At 48.6% G+C, this 20,550-nt stretch overlaps 1 protein-coding gene across 5 annotated transcripts in view; it reads left to right on the top strand.

The window, feature by feature from the left end:
• The window catches only part of SYNJ2 (synaptojanin 2), a 105,086-nt gene that overhangs the window by 67,700 nt on the left and 16,836 nt on the right, over nucleotides 1-20,550 (top strand). For all 5 annotated transcript variants that reach the window (XM_027056550.2, XM_053222032.1, XM_053222035.1 and 2 more), the window contains 9 exons: nucleotides 263-412; nucleotides 488-653; nucleotides 7,394-7,585; nucleotides 9,539-9,620; nucleotides 10,383-10,523; nucleotides 12,130-12,322; nucleotides 15,172-15,330; nucleotides 17,054-17,210; nucleotides 18,156-18,273. In XM_027056550.2, coding sequence (XP_026912351.2) covers nucleotides 263-412; nucleotides 488-653; nucleotides 7,394-7,585; nucleotides 9,539-9,620; nucleotides 10,383-10,523; nucleotides 12,130-12,322; nucleotides 15,172-15,330; nucleotides 17,054-17,210; nucleotides 18,156-18,273 — 1,358 coding nt within the window. The remainder of the gene's footprint in view (nucleotides 1-262; nucleotides 413-487; nucleotides 654-7,393; nucleotides 7,586-9,538; nucleotides 9,621-10,382; nucleotides 10,524-12,129; nucleotides 12,323-15,171; nucleotides 15,331-17,053; nucleotides 17,211-18,155; nucleotides 18,274-20,550) is intronic.

Genomic DNA, 20,550 nt, shown 5'->3' with positions numbered 1-20,550 from the left:
AGGTGGCCAGGAGTAAGGGAGCCAGAGGAGGGCTGGTGGAATGATAAAGACAAAATTGGACGAAATAGGGTGAGTTGTGGTGGGAAGTCCCGTTCTTTGCTGTGAGCATTCCTCAGTCTCTAGAGGGCACAGGGTGACCCAGAATCTGCCAAATGAGGAGCTCCCTGAGATAATGCCTGGTGAAAGTCACCCGAGGCAGCTGTGGCAGCCAGGAGCTTCCAGGTGAGCAGACAGTGACACCTGTCCCTTTCTTGCCACCCAGGTTCTCCACCTGCAGCTCGAGAGCCTGGGGCTGAACTCCAAGCCCATTGCTGACCGCTTCGTGGAGTCCTTCAAAGCCATGTGGTCTCTGAATGGGCACAGCCTGAGCAAGATGTTCACGGGCAGCCGGGCCCTGGAAGGGAAGGCTAAGGTAGGGGCAGACCACAGGGGGCAAGGGAGGGCCTGCACGGATCCCTCTCACAGCCTGTGGTCTGGCTCACGGCAGGTGGGGAAGCTGAAGGACGGGGCCCGGTCCGTGTCTCGCACTATCCAGTCCAACTTCTTTGACGGGGTGAAGCAGGAGGCCATCAAGCTGCTGCTCGTGGGGGATGTCTACACCGAGGAGTCTGCAGACAGAGGAAGGGTACTCCTGGACAACACGGCCCTGCTGGGTAAGAGGGTTCCCACTCCACTGTATGGAGGTGCCAGCTGCCCTGCTGCCCAGAGGGAGTATGTGTGTTGGGGGTGCTGGCCAGCCCTTCCCCCTCCTCCTCGTGCAATCTCAAATGGCAGGTAGTGACACTCCCCTGAGCTGAGCTTCTGTGCGTGCACTTCTGGCCCTGACCTCAGCCTCACTGCTTGCAGCTGTGTTTTGTATTCTTGTATGAGACGGTCAGTCATGTGCAGCCGCAAGAGGAGGCTCAGGAAAAAACAGAGTTTATTCCTCAGAAGTAGGGACCTGTAGACTGAAAATGAGATGATGGGGAAAGACGTTTTATGCAGATGAGAACAAGAAGAAAGCTGGTGTAGCTGTGCTCCTAGCAGACAAGAGAGACTTTCAAACAAAGACAAATAATAGACAAGGAAGGGGTATTACATAATGATAAAGGGGTCCATTAAACAAAAAGATATATAACACGTGTAAGTATATACACGCCAAACATATAAGCTCTAAGATCTACAAATATTAACAGACCTAAAGGGGGGACTTGACAGCAGTACAGAAAGAGCAAGGGACTTTAATACCCCATTTACATCAATGGGTAAATCATCCAGACAGAAAATGAATAAGGAGACAATGGCCTTAACACATTAGACCAGATAGACGTAACAGGCATAAACAGAATATTCCACCCCAAAGCAACAGAGAACACATTCTTCTCAAGTATAGATGGAACATTCTTCAGGATGCATCATATGTTAGGCCACAAAACTAGTCTTAATATATTCAAGAAGATTGAAATCATATCAAGCATCTTCTCTGATCACAATGGTATGAAACTAGAACTCAGTTATAAGAAAACTGGGGAAAAAACACAAAAATGTGGAGATTAAACAACATGCTACTGAAAAACCAATGATGGGTCAGCAAAGGAAGGAAGGGAGAAATCAAAAGATACCTAGACACCAAAATAAACAAACAAAACAAAAAACACATACAACACACCCAAATCTTTGAGATACAGCAAAAGCACTTCTAAGGGGAAAGATCATAACAATACAGGCCTACCTCGGAAGCAAGAGAAAGCTCAAACAGTCTATCTTTACAACTGAAGGAACTAGAAAAAGAAGAATAAATGAAGCCCAAAGTCAGTAGAAGGAAGGAAATGATAAAAGAGTGGAAATAAATGAAATAAGAGATTTAAAACCAGTAGAAAAGATGTATAAAACTAAGGGTTGGTTCTTTGAAAAGATAAAACAAAATCGATAAACTTTTAGCTTAGACCATGCACGAAAAAGGTTGCTAATCAGAAATGAAAGAGGAGAAATTAGAGCTGACACCACAGAAATACAAAGGATCACAGGAGACTATTGCAAATAATTCTATGCCAACAAATCAGACAACCTAGAAGATATGGATAAATGCCCTTCTTCCAAGACTGAATCATGAAGAAATACGAAATCTGAATAGACTGATTACTAGTAAGGAGATTGAATCAATAATCAAAAACCTCCCAAAAGGGGCTCCTGGCTAGCTCAGTTGGTAGAACATACAACTGTTGATCTCAGGGTTGTGAGTTCAAGCCCCCTGTGGGGCATAGAGATTTGAAAAAATAAAATAGAGTGGCTGAAAATTAAAAACGAACAAATAAAAAACCCTCCCAACAAACATAAGTCCATGACCTGAAGGCATCACTGGTGAATTCTACCAAATGTTCGAAGATAAGACTTAATATCTATCCTTTTCAACTCTTCCAAAAAGTTGAAAAGGGGGGATACTTCCAAACTCCTCTTATAAGGCCATCATTATCCCGATACCAAAACCAGAGAAGGATGCCACACACACACACACACACACACACACACTTGCAGGCCAGTATCACTGGTGAACACTGATGTAAAAAATTGCAATAAAATATCAGAGTAAATTCAACAACACATCAAAATGGTAATTTACCTTGATCAAGAGGGATTATTCCTGTGATGCAGGGGTGGTTCAATATCCACAAATCAATCAACTGATAAACCACATTAACAAAATGAAGGATAAAAATCGTGTTGATCATCTCCATAGATACAGAAAAAGCATTTGACAAAATTCAACATCTATTCCTGATAAAAACTCTCAACAACATGGGTATAGAGGAAATTTACCTAAACATAACGAAGCTTATGTATGACAAACCCACAGCTAACAACATACTCTTGTTCCTGGGAATGGGAACAAGACAAAGATGCCCACTCTTGCCACTTTTATTCAATGAATATTAGAAGTCTAACCCACAGCAATTAGGCAAGAAGAAGAAAAGGCATCCAAATTAGAAAGGAAGAATAAAACAGTTGCTATTTACAGATGACATACTACATATAGAAAACCCAAAAGACTCCACCAAAAACTGTTAGAACTAATAAACGAATTTAGTGAAGTACTACGATACAAAATCGACATACAGAAATCTTCAGGCTTTTATAAGCCAATAAATTATCAGACAAATTAAGAAAACAGCTCTGTTTATAATTGCATCAAAAAGAATACCTACAATAAATTTAGCCAAGGAGATGAAAGACCTATACTCTGAAAACTATTAAGACACTAATGAACAAAATTGAAAAAGAGGCAAATAAATGGGAAGATATTCTGTGCTCATGGATTGGAGGAATTCGTATCATTAAAATGTCCATACTACCCAAAGCAATCTACAGAGTCAGTGCAATCCCTATCAAGATTCCAGTGGCATTTTTCGCAGAACTAGAACAAATAATTCTAAAAGACCTCAAATAGCCAAGGCAATCTTGAGAAAGAAGAACAAAGCTGGAGATCTCAAGATCCCTGATTTCAAACTAAAGTATAAAGTTATAGTAAAACAGCATAGTAGTGGCATAAAAGTAGACACACAGAACAGTGGAACAGAATTGAAAGCCCGGATTGAAACCCATGCATATACAGACAGGAAATTTGTGACAAAGGAGCCAAGAACATACAATGGAGAAAGGACATTCCCTTCAATAAATGGTGTTGGGAAAACTGGACAGCCACATGCAAAAGAATGAAACCAGACCACTGTCTTACACCATACACAAAAGTCAACTCAAAATGGATTAAAGACTTGAATATAAGACCTGAAACATAAAATTCCTAGAAGGAAACAGGTGGTAGCCTCCTCGGTGTGTGTGTGTGTAGGATCTGATTCCAAAGGCAAGAGAAACAAAAGCACAAATAAACAGAAGGGATTACATCAAACTGAAAAGCTTCTGTACAGTGAAAGGAATTGTCATCAAATGAAAATGCAGCCCTACTAAGGAGGAGAAGATTTTTGTAAATCCTATATTGGATAAGGGTTAATATCTAAAATATGTAAAGAACTCCTACAACTCAACAACAGAAAACCAAACATGAAAGATGAAAGAAAATGGGCAGAGGATCTGAATAGACATACAGTATTTCTGAAGAGGGCATGTAGATGGCCAACCAGCTCATGAGAAGATGTTCAACATCACTCATTACTAGGGGATGCAAATCAAAACCAAAATAAGGTATAATCTCACACCGGTCGTACTATTATCAAAAAGGCAGCAAGTATTGGAGAGGTTGTAAAGATAAGGAAATCCTTGTATGCTGTTCGTGGTAATGTAAATTAGTGCAGCCACTATAGAAAGCAGTATGGAGATTCTTCAGAAAATTAAGAATTGAACTACCATATGATCCAGCTGTTCCACTTCTGGGGATTTAGCTTAAGAATGTAAAAACATTGATTCAAAAAGATATATGCACCCCTATGTTTACTGCAGTATTATTTACAATAACCAAGATAACGGAACAAGCCAGTGTCCATCAATAGATGGATAAAGTAGATGTGGTACACACACACACACTGGAATACTACTTGGCCACAGAAAGGAATGAAAGCTTGCCATTTGCAACAACATGGATGGACCTTGAAGATATTATGCTAAGTGAGATAGGCCAGATGGGGAAGGACAGATACCATGTGATTTCACTCACATGGAATCTGAAATAAAAAACACAAACTTATAGAAACAGAGAACATATCAGTAGTTACCAGAGGGGGTGGGGGTAGGGGAATGGGTGAAGGAGGTCAAATGTATGGTGATGGTTGGTAATGAGACTTTTGGTGGTGGTCACTGTGTGGTGCATTCAGATGTAGAATTGTAATGTTTTACACCTGAGACTTATATACCAATTTTACCTCGGATTAAAATAATGTTATTATACTCTCAGGTCCTAGATATGGAGAGCATACAATACAGAGGTTTATTGAGGGTTTCTTTATTGGGATTTCTGCAGGAAAGGCAGGAGGGTAAGTAGCTTAGAATCGGACAGTTTAAATAATTCTGGTGGGCTTTGGGTTATAAGTATGGACTCTAGTTCAATGGTACCTGGTCCTGGCATGACTGAGGCACAGGGATATACAAAATACGAATGCGATACCAGCTGTCACCGTGTTTCCTGGGAGCCTGTTCTTTCTGGCCTTGAGTGGGAGCCCACTCCTGTACTTTCTTAGTTTAGACTATATTTCCGAGCCAAGAGGAAAGGAAAAGTCGAGAAGATGCTGGAGGAGTCCGTGTTCTATTCTACAGGTGTCAGCTTCTTTGAGTGCTAACTCCTGCCAGAAACCCTTTCTCAGCCCCCGTGGATTCTTGGTCCCATCGCCAGGTATCATTTGTCCCAGGGAGTGTCCAGTGAGGGGGGCCTCCTGCTCGCTACGGCCCCGGGACCCTGGAGAACTGATGGAGAAGTAGTTGTCTCCAGGGATGAGGACACCTCCTCTCAGGGCAACTCCGTCATGCTTCTATCAACAGCTAGACGTTTCTATTTGTTAGTTGAACTACAGTTGACATATGGCATCATGTTTCATGTGTACAGCGTAAGGATTTGCTATTTGTATACATGGTGAAATGATCACGGTAAGTCTAGTTAATATCCATCACTGCACACAGTTACCAAAAAAATATTTTTTTCTTATGATGAGACCCTTCAAGATCTATTCTCTTAGCAACTGTGAAACATGCAGCACAGTGTTAACTATGGTGGCCCTGCTGTGCATTATGTCTCAGGGCTTACTGATTTCATAACTGGAACTTTAGACTCCCTTCACCTTTTCCCCCCCATCCCACTCAACCCCCAGTCTGTTCTCTGTGTCTGTCAGTTCATGGTTTTTAGGGTTTTTTTGGTTGGTTTTTAGCTTCCACAAATGAATGAACCAGAGGTTTCTTAGGAAATGTTTAAAATAATTTTTTAATTTTATTTATTTTGAAAGAGAGAGTGCGCAAGCAGGGGAGGGACAGAGAGAGAGAGGGAGAGAATCCCAAGCAGACTCAGCACTGTTATCCATCATAGAGCCCGATGCAGGGCTCGAACCCACAAACCATGAAATCGTGAGCTCAGCTGAAATTAAGAGTCAGACGCTGAACTGACTGAGCCACCCAGGTGCCCCTCTTTGAAGAAATCTTAATGGTCTCTTATTCCCTGGACACTGTAAATGCTATGGAGCTAGTGGGGAAGAAGGGGAGAACCTAGCATTTTTCTTTAGAAAAACGTTTATTTTGTTCTAGACATTTTTGGAAAATTAATTTGCCCATGTTTAAAATGGTTTCAGAGCCCTTTGCTGCTTTCATGATTCCATAGGGGCGCCCCCTTGACTCTAAATAGCCAAGGTGATATTTGTATCGACCTAGAAATAAGGTGAGCTCAGCCAAAGCTGACAGAAGGTCTGAGTAGCACAGAGTCTTATTAAGTAGATAGGTAGGTATGACTTAAATTTGCTGTAAGTCACTAGTTTAAAAAATGGAATCTATTGTGGATATCCAGAGGGTGGATGTGGTTCAGAGTAGTGCTTTTTTAAGGGTTTGAGTCCGAGGTAAACAAAACATCTCAGGTTTGAGGGCTGGAAGGTGGAAAAGGCAAAGATGGGCTAAGACATTCCAAGTTTAATACGTATGCATTTAAAGTATGGTAGGCTGGGGTGCCTGGTAGGTCGGGGCACCTGGGTGGCTCAGTCAGTTGAGCATCCGACTTCAGCTCAGGCCATAATCTTGCAGTTCATGGGTTCAAGCCTCATATTGGTCTCTGCTGTCAGCACAGAGCCCACTTCAGATCCTCTGTCCTCTTCTCTTTCTGCTCCTCCTCTGTGCTCTCTCTCTCAAACAATAAACATTAAAAAAATAACAAAGTATGGCAGGTTGCAGTGTCCCCTTGCTTATGTCCCCACTGGCTTATGGATGGAATGCTGAGGCTGAGATTTCCTGTGGTCTGATGCCTTAGCCTGTGGGGCTCTGGTTGAGTAAAGGTTATGGAGAAGGGAGTGTCTGATCCTGTGTTTGCATGCCATAGGGGAGGGCTGCCTGGGTGGTTCAGCCGGTTAAGCATCTGACTCTTGGTTTCAGCTCAGGTCGTGATGTCACGGTTCGTGAGGTCAAGCCCCACGTCAGGCTCCACACTGAGTGTGGAGCCTGCTTGGGCTCCTCTCTCCCTCCCTCTCCCTCTGCTTCTCTCTCCCCCCGCCCCTGCTTCTCTCTCTCAAAATGCAAAACAAACTTTTAAAAGATGCCAAAGGGAAGTGTGGTGTCTATAGTGGCCTTAGCCCCTCACCATCTTCTCGAGGAGCACACTTGGCCGGTATCTGTAGGACCTGCGGCCGTCTGTCCCTTACAGGGAGCTCCTTCCAGGTTTCTGGAGGACACCTGTGGTTGTGCAGTGCACACACCTGTGCCCTTTCGTGCCTCCTCACAGTGACCCCCAGGATCCTGAGAGCCATGGCAGAGCGCCAGTCGGAATTCACACATTTCAGACGGATCCGAATCGCCATGGGGACCTGGAACGTGAATGGAGGAAAGCAGTTCAGGAGCAACCTCCTCGGGACGGCAGAGCTGGCCGACTGGCTGCTGGACTCCCCCAAGCTCTCGGGCCTGGCAGGGTCCCCAGGTGAGTGCGTGCAGCTGTCGCGACCACGAGGGCCTCGGTTTGACCTTTTCCGCAGCCGGTGCCTCCTGAGAATTGGTATTTGGTGCTCTCACTCCCGAGAAACGTTAGAAAGTGCTGTGGTCTAACTTTCTAGAACACACCTGGCCAATTATTTGACGCCTTCCCTTTTCCGCGTGTTTGGAAGGGCTATCGAAGTGGGGAGTCTCTCTCTTCACATACAGAGATTTTGCAGTTGTGGGTCTCGCTCACTAGAACCTTCTTGTGAGGAGGAGCATGTGGCTCCTGGAGCCACGTTGCCGTCGGAAGCTGGGCCAGAGCCAGGCACACGGGTCGTGTTGCTGCTGACCAAGCACGTGTGTCACAGCCTTCTCCCCAGCCACCTGTGTCTGCATATCCGCTCTAAGCAGTTGCAAAAGAATTTGTGTGCCTTTTAGGAATACAATAATCCCAAGTTGGGTGCCTCACCTTGTGTCTTACATCATGCAAGGGAGTATTGGATGGCCTCAGAATTGCAGGGTTGGGAGAATCAATGATTTTCTGCAGTCAGCATTTATGCGGAGGCCTGGCTCTTTCAGGCTTCCTTGGATTCTGCAAGAGATCCGTGATTCGGTTCTCTGTGGACGTGTAAGAGCCTCTCATTCTCCACAGCGGCCCTGAGAGGTGCCTGGAGCCCACCCCCCCCCCCAACCATCACGTGCACGGTCGGCACCCCGCTTGCTGCCTCGAGGTGCAGGAGAGCTGGAGCGCACAGTTCGGGGGTCCTGGGATTCTTGTGTCGGTGGGGACCGTTCAGAATGCCCACCGGAGCAGGCCCCCCCATAAGTGCTGCAGACATTAGAACTTCCCTCCCCCTTTTCAAAAAATGGCTCTTTGTTTGCCAGCTGGCAGGGTGGGTGGGGACGGCAAGCTGTTGTCACTTTGCGGGGCATATTATTGGGACGCAGGCTCAGCAGCTCCCCCAAACCGGAAAAACTCACCGGGTTCAGGAGGGAGGAGGGGCTGTGGTGACTGTCGCCAGCAGATCAGAGGAATTGGGTTGTTTTTCTTTAAACGAAGAAGAGAAGCTCTAAGCCAGTCAAGCTTGAAGTTTCCAAGCTGCCCTGTGAGGCCAACAGGGAAAGAAGTGGACAGCCTGGCCTTTCCCGATGGCGTCAGGGAGCACAGGGTGTCCCTTTGTGCAGCGCTTTGAACCACAGCCTGAAATGATGGCTCAGGAGCCAAGTGGCAGAAGGTGGCAGGGGGGCACTGGAGAGATGTGGCAGGGGTCGTGTTAAAGCCTCAGCTTCCCTGTTAACGGGGACCCAGAGAGAACGGATGAGCAGCACCATGGCTGGCTGTGTGCCCTGTAGAGTGCATTTCGGTAGCAGACCTCAGCCGTCACCACCTAGAGCTGGACAGGGTTTGCCGTGCTCCAACCACCGAGATGACAGTCCCCTGGGGCAGGAAGGGCCACATCAGTCAGTCATAACCGGCAAGGCTGGGCCCAGCACTGTGAAAAGTACTGAGGGACACAGGCAAGTGTGAGACAGTGACGTCCCCACATGCCTTTGGGCCTGATGCACGTGTTGGTCACCGGGAAGGAAGGGAGACGGACAGGATGGTGCCCTTACCACCTGCCAGGTGGAGTGGGTAGTTCACACGTGCCATCTGATGGATGCTTCACAACTCCTTGTGAGATGGTGGTTACTCTCTCTTCTGCAAAGAAAGGAACAGAGGTCTGGAGGGGTCAGTAACGTGCCCCAGGATGTAGACAGGGAAAGGCCACGTGCACAGCAGGACGTGAGGGAAGGTGGGGCTCCACACGAAGCTTCACTGAGTCATCAGGACGCGTGCACCCGGACCCGGGGCACACCTGGGCTCAAAGAGGCAAACGCGGTGCCCCGCGAGTTTGCTGACCCGCAAGTTTGCCTTGTTGCGTCTGATTGTCCTTCACCTCCGGCCTTTCCCCCCCAGATGATGACAGCCCAGCTGACATATTTGCCGTGGGGTTTGAAGAGATGGTGGAACTGAGCGCAGGGAATATCGTCAATGCCAGGTGAGCATCCAGGCACGAGGGGTGCAGGCGGCACCCTGAAACTCACCCGAGGCTTTCCTGAGCCAGGGGCCTGGCTAGGAGCGGGGTTCTGGGCCATCCTGCTTCGGCGTCCGCTAACCTGGGACCCTGGATGTGTAGATACTTGGGATTGCATTCCTTCTCCACACACAGATGTGTACCTCCAATTCCTCTTTCTTTGCAAATTAAGGAAATAGAAGGACGGCGTGGTATTGCTGTATATTCTCAGCCGTGTGTGGAGGCTGAGTCATGCTGTGAGCTGGCATGTGGGCACCTGGAAGGTGTGGGCTGAGGGCCAGGCTGGAAGGGTGCTGACTCACCTTTCCTGGGGTAGGTGAGAAGGGTAAGTGCAGGGAGACGGTGTTTCTGTTCCCTCCACCGGATGCAAAGGAAAGAAAATCACTGTATTAATGTTTTCTGTAAGGTCAACTGGACTTTTTCTTTGTTGGTTTTATTTCAAGGACTTTTCTGAACAAATAATAAAACCTGGTCTGTGCAGCTCTAATGAGCGAGGTACTGCATTGGGTTTTAGGTGGAGGGGGTGGGGTGAGACGTGTGCTGTGATGTGTATGGTACAACCAGAAATACACAGATAGTCCATGCAGGAGTTGAGGCAGGGAACTAACATGGGAATGGGGACAGCATGACACCAGTTGTACAAAAAGAATAAACTAAGGGCTGGAGGAGTTTGTGGGTAGGAGGGCCCATCTCCAGCAGACGGTAGAGTGTTTCTTTCTCTTCCAGTACCACCAACAGGAAGATGTGGGGTGAGCAGCTGCAGAAAGCCATCTCACGCTCTCATAGGTACATTCTCTTGACTTCGGCACAGCTGGTGGGCGTCTGTCTGTATATCTTTGTACGTCCATACCATGTCCCATTCATCAGGTAAGAACATTGAGTTAATGAACATCTGGGGGACACGGGGTTGTTGGTCTCGGTGTTTTGTTCGGACTTCCTCCCCCTCCCCCCTCCTGCACCAGGTTCGGGACTTGCCATTATTCTAAATCAATGTAGCAAACCCCCCAAGGAAAAACTGGGCTGAATAGAATATTGTCTGGTGACTAAAAAGCCACAGTGGGAACCTTCCAGGTCAGGAAGCTGAGCTCTTTCAGAAAGAGTGATTGTTGTCTCCCAAACTCAGTTTTGTGCAAGGAAAGGGATTTTTTGTTGAAGTTTTAGACAGGAAGCCTCTGACCAAGAGCTGAGTAACCCATCAGGAAATGCCAGCTCTTTAAAAGAGTTCTAAATAAGACATGTGGGCAGAAAGCCTCTCCCACTGTCACCCCATTGCAATGTCCCTAAAGTGACAGCTTTGTAAATGTCAGGAAGAGAACACTTAGGAAATGGGTGTCCTCTTAGGAAAGTGTGAGTGTGTATGTGTGTGTATATGTGTGTGCACGCATGTATACATGTGTGGTGTGTGTGTGCATGCATGTGTACATGTGTGCGTGTGTATTGTAAAGTTTGGGAGGAACTCACCTTTTCCCTCGATGACTCATAACCTCCCATTGCTACCGGGTCTCGCCCACGTCCATAGCATTCCCTCCAGTCTTTCTCACCGCCCCTGCCGGGCTGAACCTTTCCTGCTACCTGGGTGAACACCTCTGTGTATTTAGAGGAGAGGAGGCGTGCCCTTGGCAGAGCTTGGAGAGCAAGACTGGGCTCTGTGCCCGTAATCCCCTTCTATGATGCTCAGAAAATCTTTAAGTCCGTGTCCCCCTGACTGTTCATTCTGGCAGTCGGGCAGTGTCCAAAGTGAGTGGGTAAAAGTCAGTGAAGGTAAGGTCAGGGTAGAGGTTAGAGATGAACCACGAGAGAGGGCGGTGCTGGGGAGCTCCAGATTTCCCAGATGCCGCCCAGGGTCCCCAGCCTCTCCTTCAGCCTTAGCTTGTTTAACTCCTTTGCTTCTTGGCCACCTTGTCTGCTGATTGCTGGTCCCAGGGAGCAGGGGAGACCTCTGTGTGCCTCAGTCTACAGTCCCGTGGACCCACACACTCACTCGTAGGAATTGCAGGCTGGCATTCGAATGCGAGCTGGAGTCTGCATGGAAACCGCCTACCCAGCCGGGCACAAATAACTGGATGTTTCCTGTTTCTTAACATGCGTGGATTACCTGACTGCAGCACCCGTGCTTTGCCGGAAGGCTGCGGGTGTGGGCCGGGGGTGGGGAAGCCGGTGCTGCTTCGCAGGCATAGAAGCAGAAAGCGGGCATGGAAGTGACAGCTTCATGAGTGGTTCTGTGAGTGCAGGGCGCTTGAGAGTTGGGGCTATGGAGACGGTCCTCCAGGCCTCCCAGGAGGCAGCCGTCAGCAGGGAGAGGAGAGTGTGGTGCGCTGGGCACCACATGGCCTGGCCACTGACGATGTGGTTAAACAGATTCTGAGCCACAAGCCCCAGGCTGCCGCCCAGCTCTTCTCTGGAGCAAAGCAGGTTTCCGCTTGTCCTTCTTAACCGCTAAGGAGCCGCCACCCGTGTGCATTCTGTGTTCCAGAGACGTGGCGATTGACACGGTGAAGACCGGCATGGGAGGAAAGGCGGGGAACAAGGGTGCCGTGGGCATCCGCTTCCAGTTCCACAGCACCAGCCTCTGCTTCGTGTGCAGCCACCTGACGGCTGGGCAGGCCCAGGTGAAGGAGAGGAACGACGACTACAGGGAGATCACCCAGAAGCTCAGTTTCCCGATGGTGAGCAACGTGCCGTGGATGGATGGTGGCCCAGAATGTGACAGGGACACGTGTGCTGGCTCCCTGCTCGGCGCAGCCCCACACGTGGTTTTCTGAGCTGCCCGTATAGGCCGGGCATCGGAGGTGCGACTGCTGGAGGGTCCCTGCCCTGGGGGGCTCAGCGCTGGGGGAGGGGAGATGAGCTGGGATGGCACAACAGAGGTGAGCCCAGGGGGTCTGGAGTGTTCTATGCCCCACATCAAGTCCTTATGCACTTATACGTTTTCGTTGCATCCCTGTGTGTTTTCCGATTTTCTCACTTGTGGTCCATGCTCTGTCCAAGTTGGTGGAGAACAACTGAATCCAAACAGTGTGAGACGTGGTTTTCTTTAGATCTGTGGTCTTCACATATGTATTCTGTTGCAGCTAAGAATGCCCGTTTTTTTACTTCTAATTTTTAAAAAATGTTTATTTATTTATTTTGAGAGAGAGAGACACTGTGTTGTGAGAGCAGGAAAGGGGCAGAGAGAGAGTGAGAGAATCCCAAGCAGGGCCTGTGAGGTGAGCGCAGAGCCCCATGCGGGGCTTGATCCCACAGACTGTGAGATCGTGACCTGAGCCAAAATCAAGGCGGACGCCCAACCGACTGAGCCACCCAGGCGCCCCAAACGCCCGGTTTTTGAATCTGTGGATTCCTGACTAAGGAGCCCTGGATCCTTCCACCTGGTCTCCAGGTTGCGGATAATATGCGCCATGCTGCCCTCTGGTGGTGGCAGGGGTTTCCATCCCAAAGCCAGCGGATCTTTTCAAATTCAGATTTGAATGTTCTCTTTCCTGTATAAACATGACTGCCTGCACACCTTCAGCCTGGTGCAAACCACCAGTTTCCCAGCCGTGAGGGGAGGCCAACTCTTTTCACCACATGTTCTGCCAGTGTCTGTGACACCGTTGGCTGGGTCACAGAGCTCCAGAGTGTGAGAGCAAATAGATCCCATAAAACTGACATCCTGTTTACTGGGCTGCATAGGCTCTCCAAGGAAAAACTCTTTTATTTTCATCAGTGAGTGCTGTAGTCTTTGCTGTAGTTTTTGTTTCTTGGATCAAAAAAGAAACAGAGCTGGGAAATTTACAACGTGTAGTCTTCTAATTTACGTAGGACATTATGCGTGTTTTCTCTGTGTGCCTCTTCATTTAAAAAAAAAAAAAAAAGTCCAACCAGGGGCGCCTGGGTGGCTCAGTCGGTTACGCATCTGACTTCAGCTCAGGTTGTGATCTCATACTCCATGAGTTCGAGCCCCGCATCAGGCTCTGTGCTGACAGCTCAGAGCCTGGAGCCTGCTTCGGATTCTGTGTCTCCCTCTCTCTCTGCTCCTCCCCTGCGCACGGTCTGTCTCTGTCTCTCTCTCTCAAAAATAAACATTAAAAAAAAATAGTCCAACCCTTCTCACTTAAAGTGCTGTTTTGAAATCGTAAACTTTAGACATATTCAAAGTATTCAAAGGGCTCAAAACGAGCCTTTGTTTTCAACAATAGAAAATTGCGGATGCCGATCAGTTAATGCTCTACACCTGTGCTGCCCGGCGGACTAGGCTCTAGCCACAAGCAAGTATTTTAATTTAAAATCCCTTGGTTACACTGGCCACATTTCTTGATGGCCACTCACTGGCTGCTTGTGACTGGCTGCCTGTGGCCAGCTGCTCCCGTTCTGGACGGCACAGATGGAGAACATTTCCATCACTGCCGAAGTTCTGTTGGACAGCAGCGCTCTACACATTTATTTGGTTGTGATCGTTTTAATCCTCCGCCCAGATTACTGTCATGGTTTGCAGGGAGTGGGGGTATAGCAGAAACAGATTCTGGAGTTAGGCAGATCTGAGTTCAAATGTTGCATTTATTGTGCATTAGTGGTGTAACTTCAGCAAGCTTTTTGAACTTTCTTTTTTAATCTAAAAGAGAGCCCATAGTGCGTGCTGCCCAGGGTTGCCGTGAGGGCAGTGCCCTGGGACACAGCCCAGTGCTTATGGATGGGTGGTAGGGGCAATGCATAGTGGCCACTGTCATTGTCTTTGGTGATTCACGGCAGGGAGAGAGGATGAGGATCAGTGCTCTCCAGAGCTGTGCTGGTGGACCTCGGGCTCAGGGTGGGCTGGACCAGGGCGGGGGGGAGGCGGGGGGCGCGGGGGGCAGGGGCTGAGAATGGAGCAGAGGGTCACAGGATGAAAATGGACAAAATCCATGACGTTTTACAAAGTTGCACATTCTGAGCATTTTCACTTATTTTCTTATTCCTGATCCTCCTAACTCTGAATGTTTGGGGCCACTCTTCTTCGGGTGTGTAGACATAACGAAGGCAGGAGCACAGCCAGTCACGGAGCTGGGGTGGGCGCAGCGAAGGACGAAGTCATGCTTCCCCAGTTAGAGCTGAGCTTTCTCCAAACCATTCAAAAACATCGTCATTTTAAGCAAAGTACGCCACGTAGGGGCGCCTGGGTGGCTCAGTCTCTTGATGTCAGCTCAGGTCACGATCTCACAGTTCATCAGGTTGAGCCCTGAGTTGGGCTCTGGGCTGACAGGCAGGATCCTGCTTGGGATTCTCTCCCTCGCGCTCTGCCCCTCCCCTGTGTTCATTCTTGCTCACTCTCTCTCTCAAAATAAATAAATAAACTAAAAAAAAAGAATAAGCTACGCAAAAGCCCCTCAGTAAGTGTATGGGATTAATGAAAGACGAGGTGCTCTATTATGAGACATTTTTTTTAAGTAACGTTTTAAGAAACAGCGCATCTGTGTATTATCTGCATGGTGAATTTTTCTCCCATCGCCCACCTTCTTTGCCAGATGGGCCAGGATGACTGTGATTTTGTTTACGACAGGGAAGAAACATCTTCTCTCACGATTACGTGTTTTGGTGCGGCGATTTCAACTACCGCATCGATCTCACTTACGAAGAAGTCTTCTATTTTGTCAAACGCCAAGACTGGAAGAAACTTCTGGAATTTGATCAGCTCCAGCTGCAGAAATCAAGTGGAAAAGTAAGTTGTGCTCTTAAAATATGCCTTAGCATATTTTACTATGGAGTAGCATCTAAGTGTCTACACCGGCGTGCGGTAAATTAAGCTCCATGAGTGGATTTAACAGTGATTCTGATGCTAAGATGTGTGGTGTGTGAAGTTAAACATGAGCGTCCATTCACACCCACTGCCTGGTCCTCCTCCAACGGGCTGTGCTCAGGGTCTGTGTGTCCGCTCGGGGCGGGAGCAGCCGCCCCCCTGCAGGAGACTGGCAGGCACACAGGCCAGCCACAGGAGCAGTGGCAGCGGAAGCCCCTCCTCCAACACCAGAGCCCGTGCTCTGCAGTTAGAGGTGGGCTTGCTGTCCCTCGTCCTTCACACAAACTGAGCCCTCAGTCCTCTGTGTCCCCCCAGGGAGTAAGTAGTCGCGCTCGGCGGGAATCAGAACGGCTTCGAAGGGCCCCGTGTCAGCAGCAAGCACAGTGCTGGGTGGGGATGGAGAATGCTGATGTAGACAAGCCCACCCAACTCGTACCCCATGCCAGCCTTGTAGGATGATAGTTCTGTTTCTCATTGGTGAACACACTAATGAATTATAACTGTACTTAATATACTTTATATACCAATTTGTGTGGGTAATCCTCAAGACCGTCCTATAAATTGCGTTATTATACCCATTTTATAGACAAGAAAACTGAGGCCAAGGTCAAATGAGTCCAAGGTCACACGGTCAGTACACAGAGCCATGATGCAGTCCAAGATTGTCAAACTACAGAGCTCATGTTTGTCCCGCCAAATGACCCGTGTGCAGTTTTTTAGTGACTCCTCAGGCAATGACATGATAGGAAAGATTCAGGTATAGGATCTGTCCTCAGTTCTTGCAGGTCACACTGGCCAGCTTCCCGATGACCCAGCTGATCTTCTCCAATGCATACTGTTCGCTCATGTTGGTATCTGGTAGCTTTGTGGCAGGCTGGGCCGAGAGGGCCGGTGCACAGCCATATTCCATTTACCTTTTGAAAACACAGCTGGTAAAATGTTTGGTGAGAGGGATTCAGGTGTCTCTTGCGGCAAGAGACAGGCATTTTTTGACGCTTTCTGTGCACTCCCCGCTCAACCCTGCCAGGGCTGTGGATTGCTGAGGGAGGCCAGATGGAAAAGTAACCACGCCATACATCTCTGCAACAGTTTCTTCTCTCTGCCTCCTACCAGTGTTGTCCACACCCTTCCACAGATGCACTGAGCGAATTAGTACAGGCCGTTCTAGGGTCTTCTCACGGCACTGCGGCTGGGTCCGGAGCTAAACCGAAAGAGAGTTCAGTCTCAGTTCTGTGCTCCTGTTGACCCGGTTCATTCAGTTAGCAAATATCGATGAAGACCTTGATAGCAATGGCCGGGCATCGTCCTAGGTCTGGGACTGTGCGGATGGGGCACCTGTGAGCCTCGCCGCCTGCCTTCCGCGGTCTCCCGGGAACTGGCAAGCGGACAGTGGTACATCGGGTACTTGAGGTGGGTGGGAGATCCTGTGTGGTGTGTAAGTCAGTACAATGAGTAATCATCACTCTCTTGCTAATTAAATAGCACCCATACGTTTCGGTTTGAAACATATTTGCAAATACAATGTAGATCCTGTGTCTTTTAAGGAAGAGAGCCCTTTGGTATGTGCTTTTTTATTTTTTTGTTTTTACATACGACACACAGAATCTAGGAGAACGAAGGTGGTCTTGGTCTTTTCTTCCAATAGATTTTTAAAGACTTTCATGAAGGCACCATTAATTTTGGACCTACTTACAAGTATGACGTTGGCTCGGCCGCCTACGACACAAGTGACAAATGCCGCACCCCTGCCTGGACAGACAGGGTCCTGTGGTGGAGGAAGAGGCACCCTTTTGACAGAACAGGTGCGTGGGACGTGTGCACCTTCAGAGCCGGTAGAGGGGGAATGGTCGACAACCACAGAGGGCAAGTCCGTCACAGTGATGCAGCACAGCGTTCTTTGCTATAAACAGCAACTTTCTTGGTAACCCGAAGCTACAGGAGATTCATTCCAGTTGTTGGCCCCTAAGCTTTGGAAGTTGTGCTTTGGGGAGCTCCCCTTTGGCTCTCCCCATCCCTGCATCACGGCTGTCCCTGCACACCACCCCGTCTGCCTTCTGTCCTGGGGGGGGGGCGAACAGGAGAGAAGTCAGTGTCCAATGTTTGCGCCTCACCCACAACATGCAGTACATCCGGCCCCTTTTGTTCAACCAAACTCTTACCTGCTTAAAGCTCCAATTCCAAATAGGACATGAGCCCGACACAGGGAAGGAGGGTTTTTTCTCAATCAGTTTTCCAGTATGTTTAGAAGCATTAGCAATGGCCAGCTGGGAAGGGCGGCTCATTTAGAACACCTATACCTAAAACAGGTCGGCTTTTCTGGCAAGATGCAGAGATTTCAAAGCCAGGAAATCACACTGTTCAGATCGCTCTGTGGGTGTCTGTGACCTCCCCAGGGTACCGAGAGGCAGGGACCCCATCATGGTCTTAGTCTCTGCTTCTCCTGCCGTACGAAGGGCTGCAGACGCCCTGTGTTCCCGTGGCCTCTGGGGTGGAAAGCCCACAGCCGCCACTGAGTGTGTCCACTGGGGAGGAAGTAGGCAGCACTGGACGACCTACGTGGATTACCTGCCCCAGACCCCAGAGCCGCCTTGGCGTGGTTTCCGGCCCAGTGGGTTAGAGGGAACGAGTCTGAGACTGCGTGGTCTGTGACATAGACCCCGTGGCCCAGGCTCCTCAGTCGGCTTTTCTGTACGTTGACACAATCGTGTGTTGTGTGTGGGTCTCTTGATCGTAATCCCTGCGAGTAGCCGGAGATCTCAACCTGCTAGACAACGACATAGACGCGGACAGCACGGTCAGGCATTCCTGGTCTCCTGGAGCCCTCAAGTATTACGGCCGAGCAGAACTGCAAGCATCCGATCACAGGTACGGTCCTGGATGCCGCGGGGACTTTTGTGCTGGCAAAAGCAGCGTCCGCTGCTCCCCGCGGACAACGGGTGTACTGTCCCCTTCAGAATGCGGGTGTGCAGGCATGTGGAATTCAGTAAACAATAAAGAAGAGTGTGACAGATCTCTGTGTACCCACCATCAAGAAATAATCACTGTTAGTAGTATTTTGTCATTGCTCATATCACAACTGATGTCATTTATGAAAATTTCAAAGATGCAGCCTATGGTACTTTGTCGTTTAAATTCCCATAAATGATGTCATTGTGCAACTTGCTTTTTTGGTCACTTAGTGTCTTTGAGATACAGTCAGGTCGATGTTACAGATCTGGCTCATTCACTTGTAATTGCCGTCCAGTGTTCCACTAAATGTATCCATGGAAGTTACCCATTCACCTACTGGGGACGTGTTTTTCCTAATATCATTACAAATGGCCTTAGGGTTGGGTTTTTTTTTTTAATTTCCTTTTTAATGTCCGTTTATTTCTGAGAGAGAGAGCACAAGGTGGGGAGGGGCAGAGAGAGGGGGAGACAGAGGATTCAAAGCAGGCTTTGTGCTGAGAGCGCAGAACCTGATGCGGGACTCGAACCCACCAACTGTGAGATCCCAACCTGAGCCGGAGTCAGATGCTTGACAGACTGAGCTACCCAGGCGCCCCATGCCGTAGGGTTTTTAAGTGTTGGATTCTGAGTTCTTAAATGCTCTGAGCAGTTGGTTTGGCCATTAAGGGTGGAACACAGCAGCCGGGTCGGTCAGCTCGGTGTGCCCCGAGACCAGTCTCCTAGAACGTCTGTAAAGAGACAGAGGAGGGCATTTGAGGGTGTGAACAGGAAGGGTTTGATCGTCCCACAGCTGCTACCAAACTCGCCTGTCAGTTTCAGCTTCTACAAGGAAGGAAATTAGGAGACAGAGTTGCTGGTGAAGTTAGTCAGCCGTTAAGTCTAAATCTTTAGTTATTCTAAATTCTCGAGAAACCTGTTGTTGCCAATACGTGCCCAGAAATGAGCCCCGGGAAATCTCCAGATAGGGGACTTCCAGGTGTGCTAGTTCAGTGAGTGTCTTTAGAAGCAGTTCATAGAACTATATTTGCTGAGCAGGGCCCTGTATGCTAGGCCCTGTTCCTGGCACTGAGGATTAGCAGTGAACAAAACAGACAAGACCACATTCTCACGGAATTGTCTAGTGAGGACAATTGTCTAGTGAGACAGCTAGTAAACAAGTGTAAGTGCTGTGAAAGGAAAAATAGTAATGGCAAGGGTCAGACAAGGGGTTGGTGCTCTTTTAAACCCAGTGTTCAGGGAAGGCCTTTCAGGTATGATGACCATGGAGCCAAGGCCCGAAAGACGTGAGAGTGTGAGCCATGGGGGTGTCGGGGGGAGAGCATTCCAGGGTGAGGAGCAAGGCAGCGAACATTCAGGAATCCAGAGAATAGAGGTGGCGTAGAAAGAGCGGAGGAAGTCCTAGGAGATGGGCAAGAAACGTAGACCACGTGGAACCCGACGGGCCGCAAAAAGGCGTTGGGTTTTACTCGAGCTGAGGAGTGGAGTCATCTGACGAGGTGTTGACGGGATCAGCTGAAGAGAGTCCAGTGGGGCCAGGGAAGAAGCCAATGCAGCAGGCAGGGGAAGAAACAGTGCCAGTCTTGGACCAGGTGGTCTTGGGTCCCCGTGGCAAGACGTGTCTGGGTTCTGGATGGATGTTGAAAGTGGCGCCCACGGGGTTGGGTGGCATGTATGTGCATGGGGGACGATTTGAGGAGGACCCCAGGGTTTGGCCTAAGCAACCGCAAGGATGGAGTAGCCTCCACTCAGCCGGGATGCTGGGAGGTACAGATCTGGACATAATGGTTTCAGATGCGTCTTAGACTTGTATTGATTTTTCTAATTATAAAAGCAGAGCATCTCCCTTATCGACGGTTAGGGGGAGACCTACATAAACAAGCAAAGCCTCCATAGTTCTGTGTCTGCAGTGGTTTGTCATGTGTTGGCTGCGTTTTCCAGGCATGTTAGAAGATTTTACACCAAAATGTTCACCTGTGCGTGGTGTGTGTTCACGTGTAGACATGCTTTTAAGTATCTAAATGCGTATAAGAAAATTGGGATTACGTTAGGCAGACTTACCATTGTGCTTCTTAACTTATTACATTAATATTTTTTAATTAAACTTTTCCTCTTGAGGGCACCCGGGTGGCTCAGCTCAGTTGGTTAAGCATCCAACTTTGATTTTAGCTCAGGTCATGATCTCGCCATTGTGAG

This window comes from Acinonyx jubatus, chromosome B2 (genome assembly GCF_027475565.1).
Source record: "Acinonyx jubatus isolate Ajub_Pintada_27869175 chromosome B2, VMU_Ajub_asm_v1.0, whole genome shotgun sequence".
Classification (NCBI taxonomy): domain Eukaryota; kingdom Metazoa; phylum Chordata; class Mammalia; order Carnivora; family Felidae; genus Acinonyx; species Acinonyx jubatus.
The sequence above is the reverse complement of the archived record's forward strand: the minus strand, read 5'-3'. Positions and strand labels throughout refer to the sequence as shown.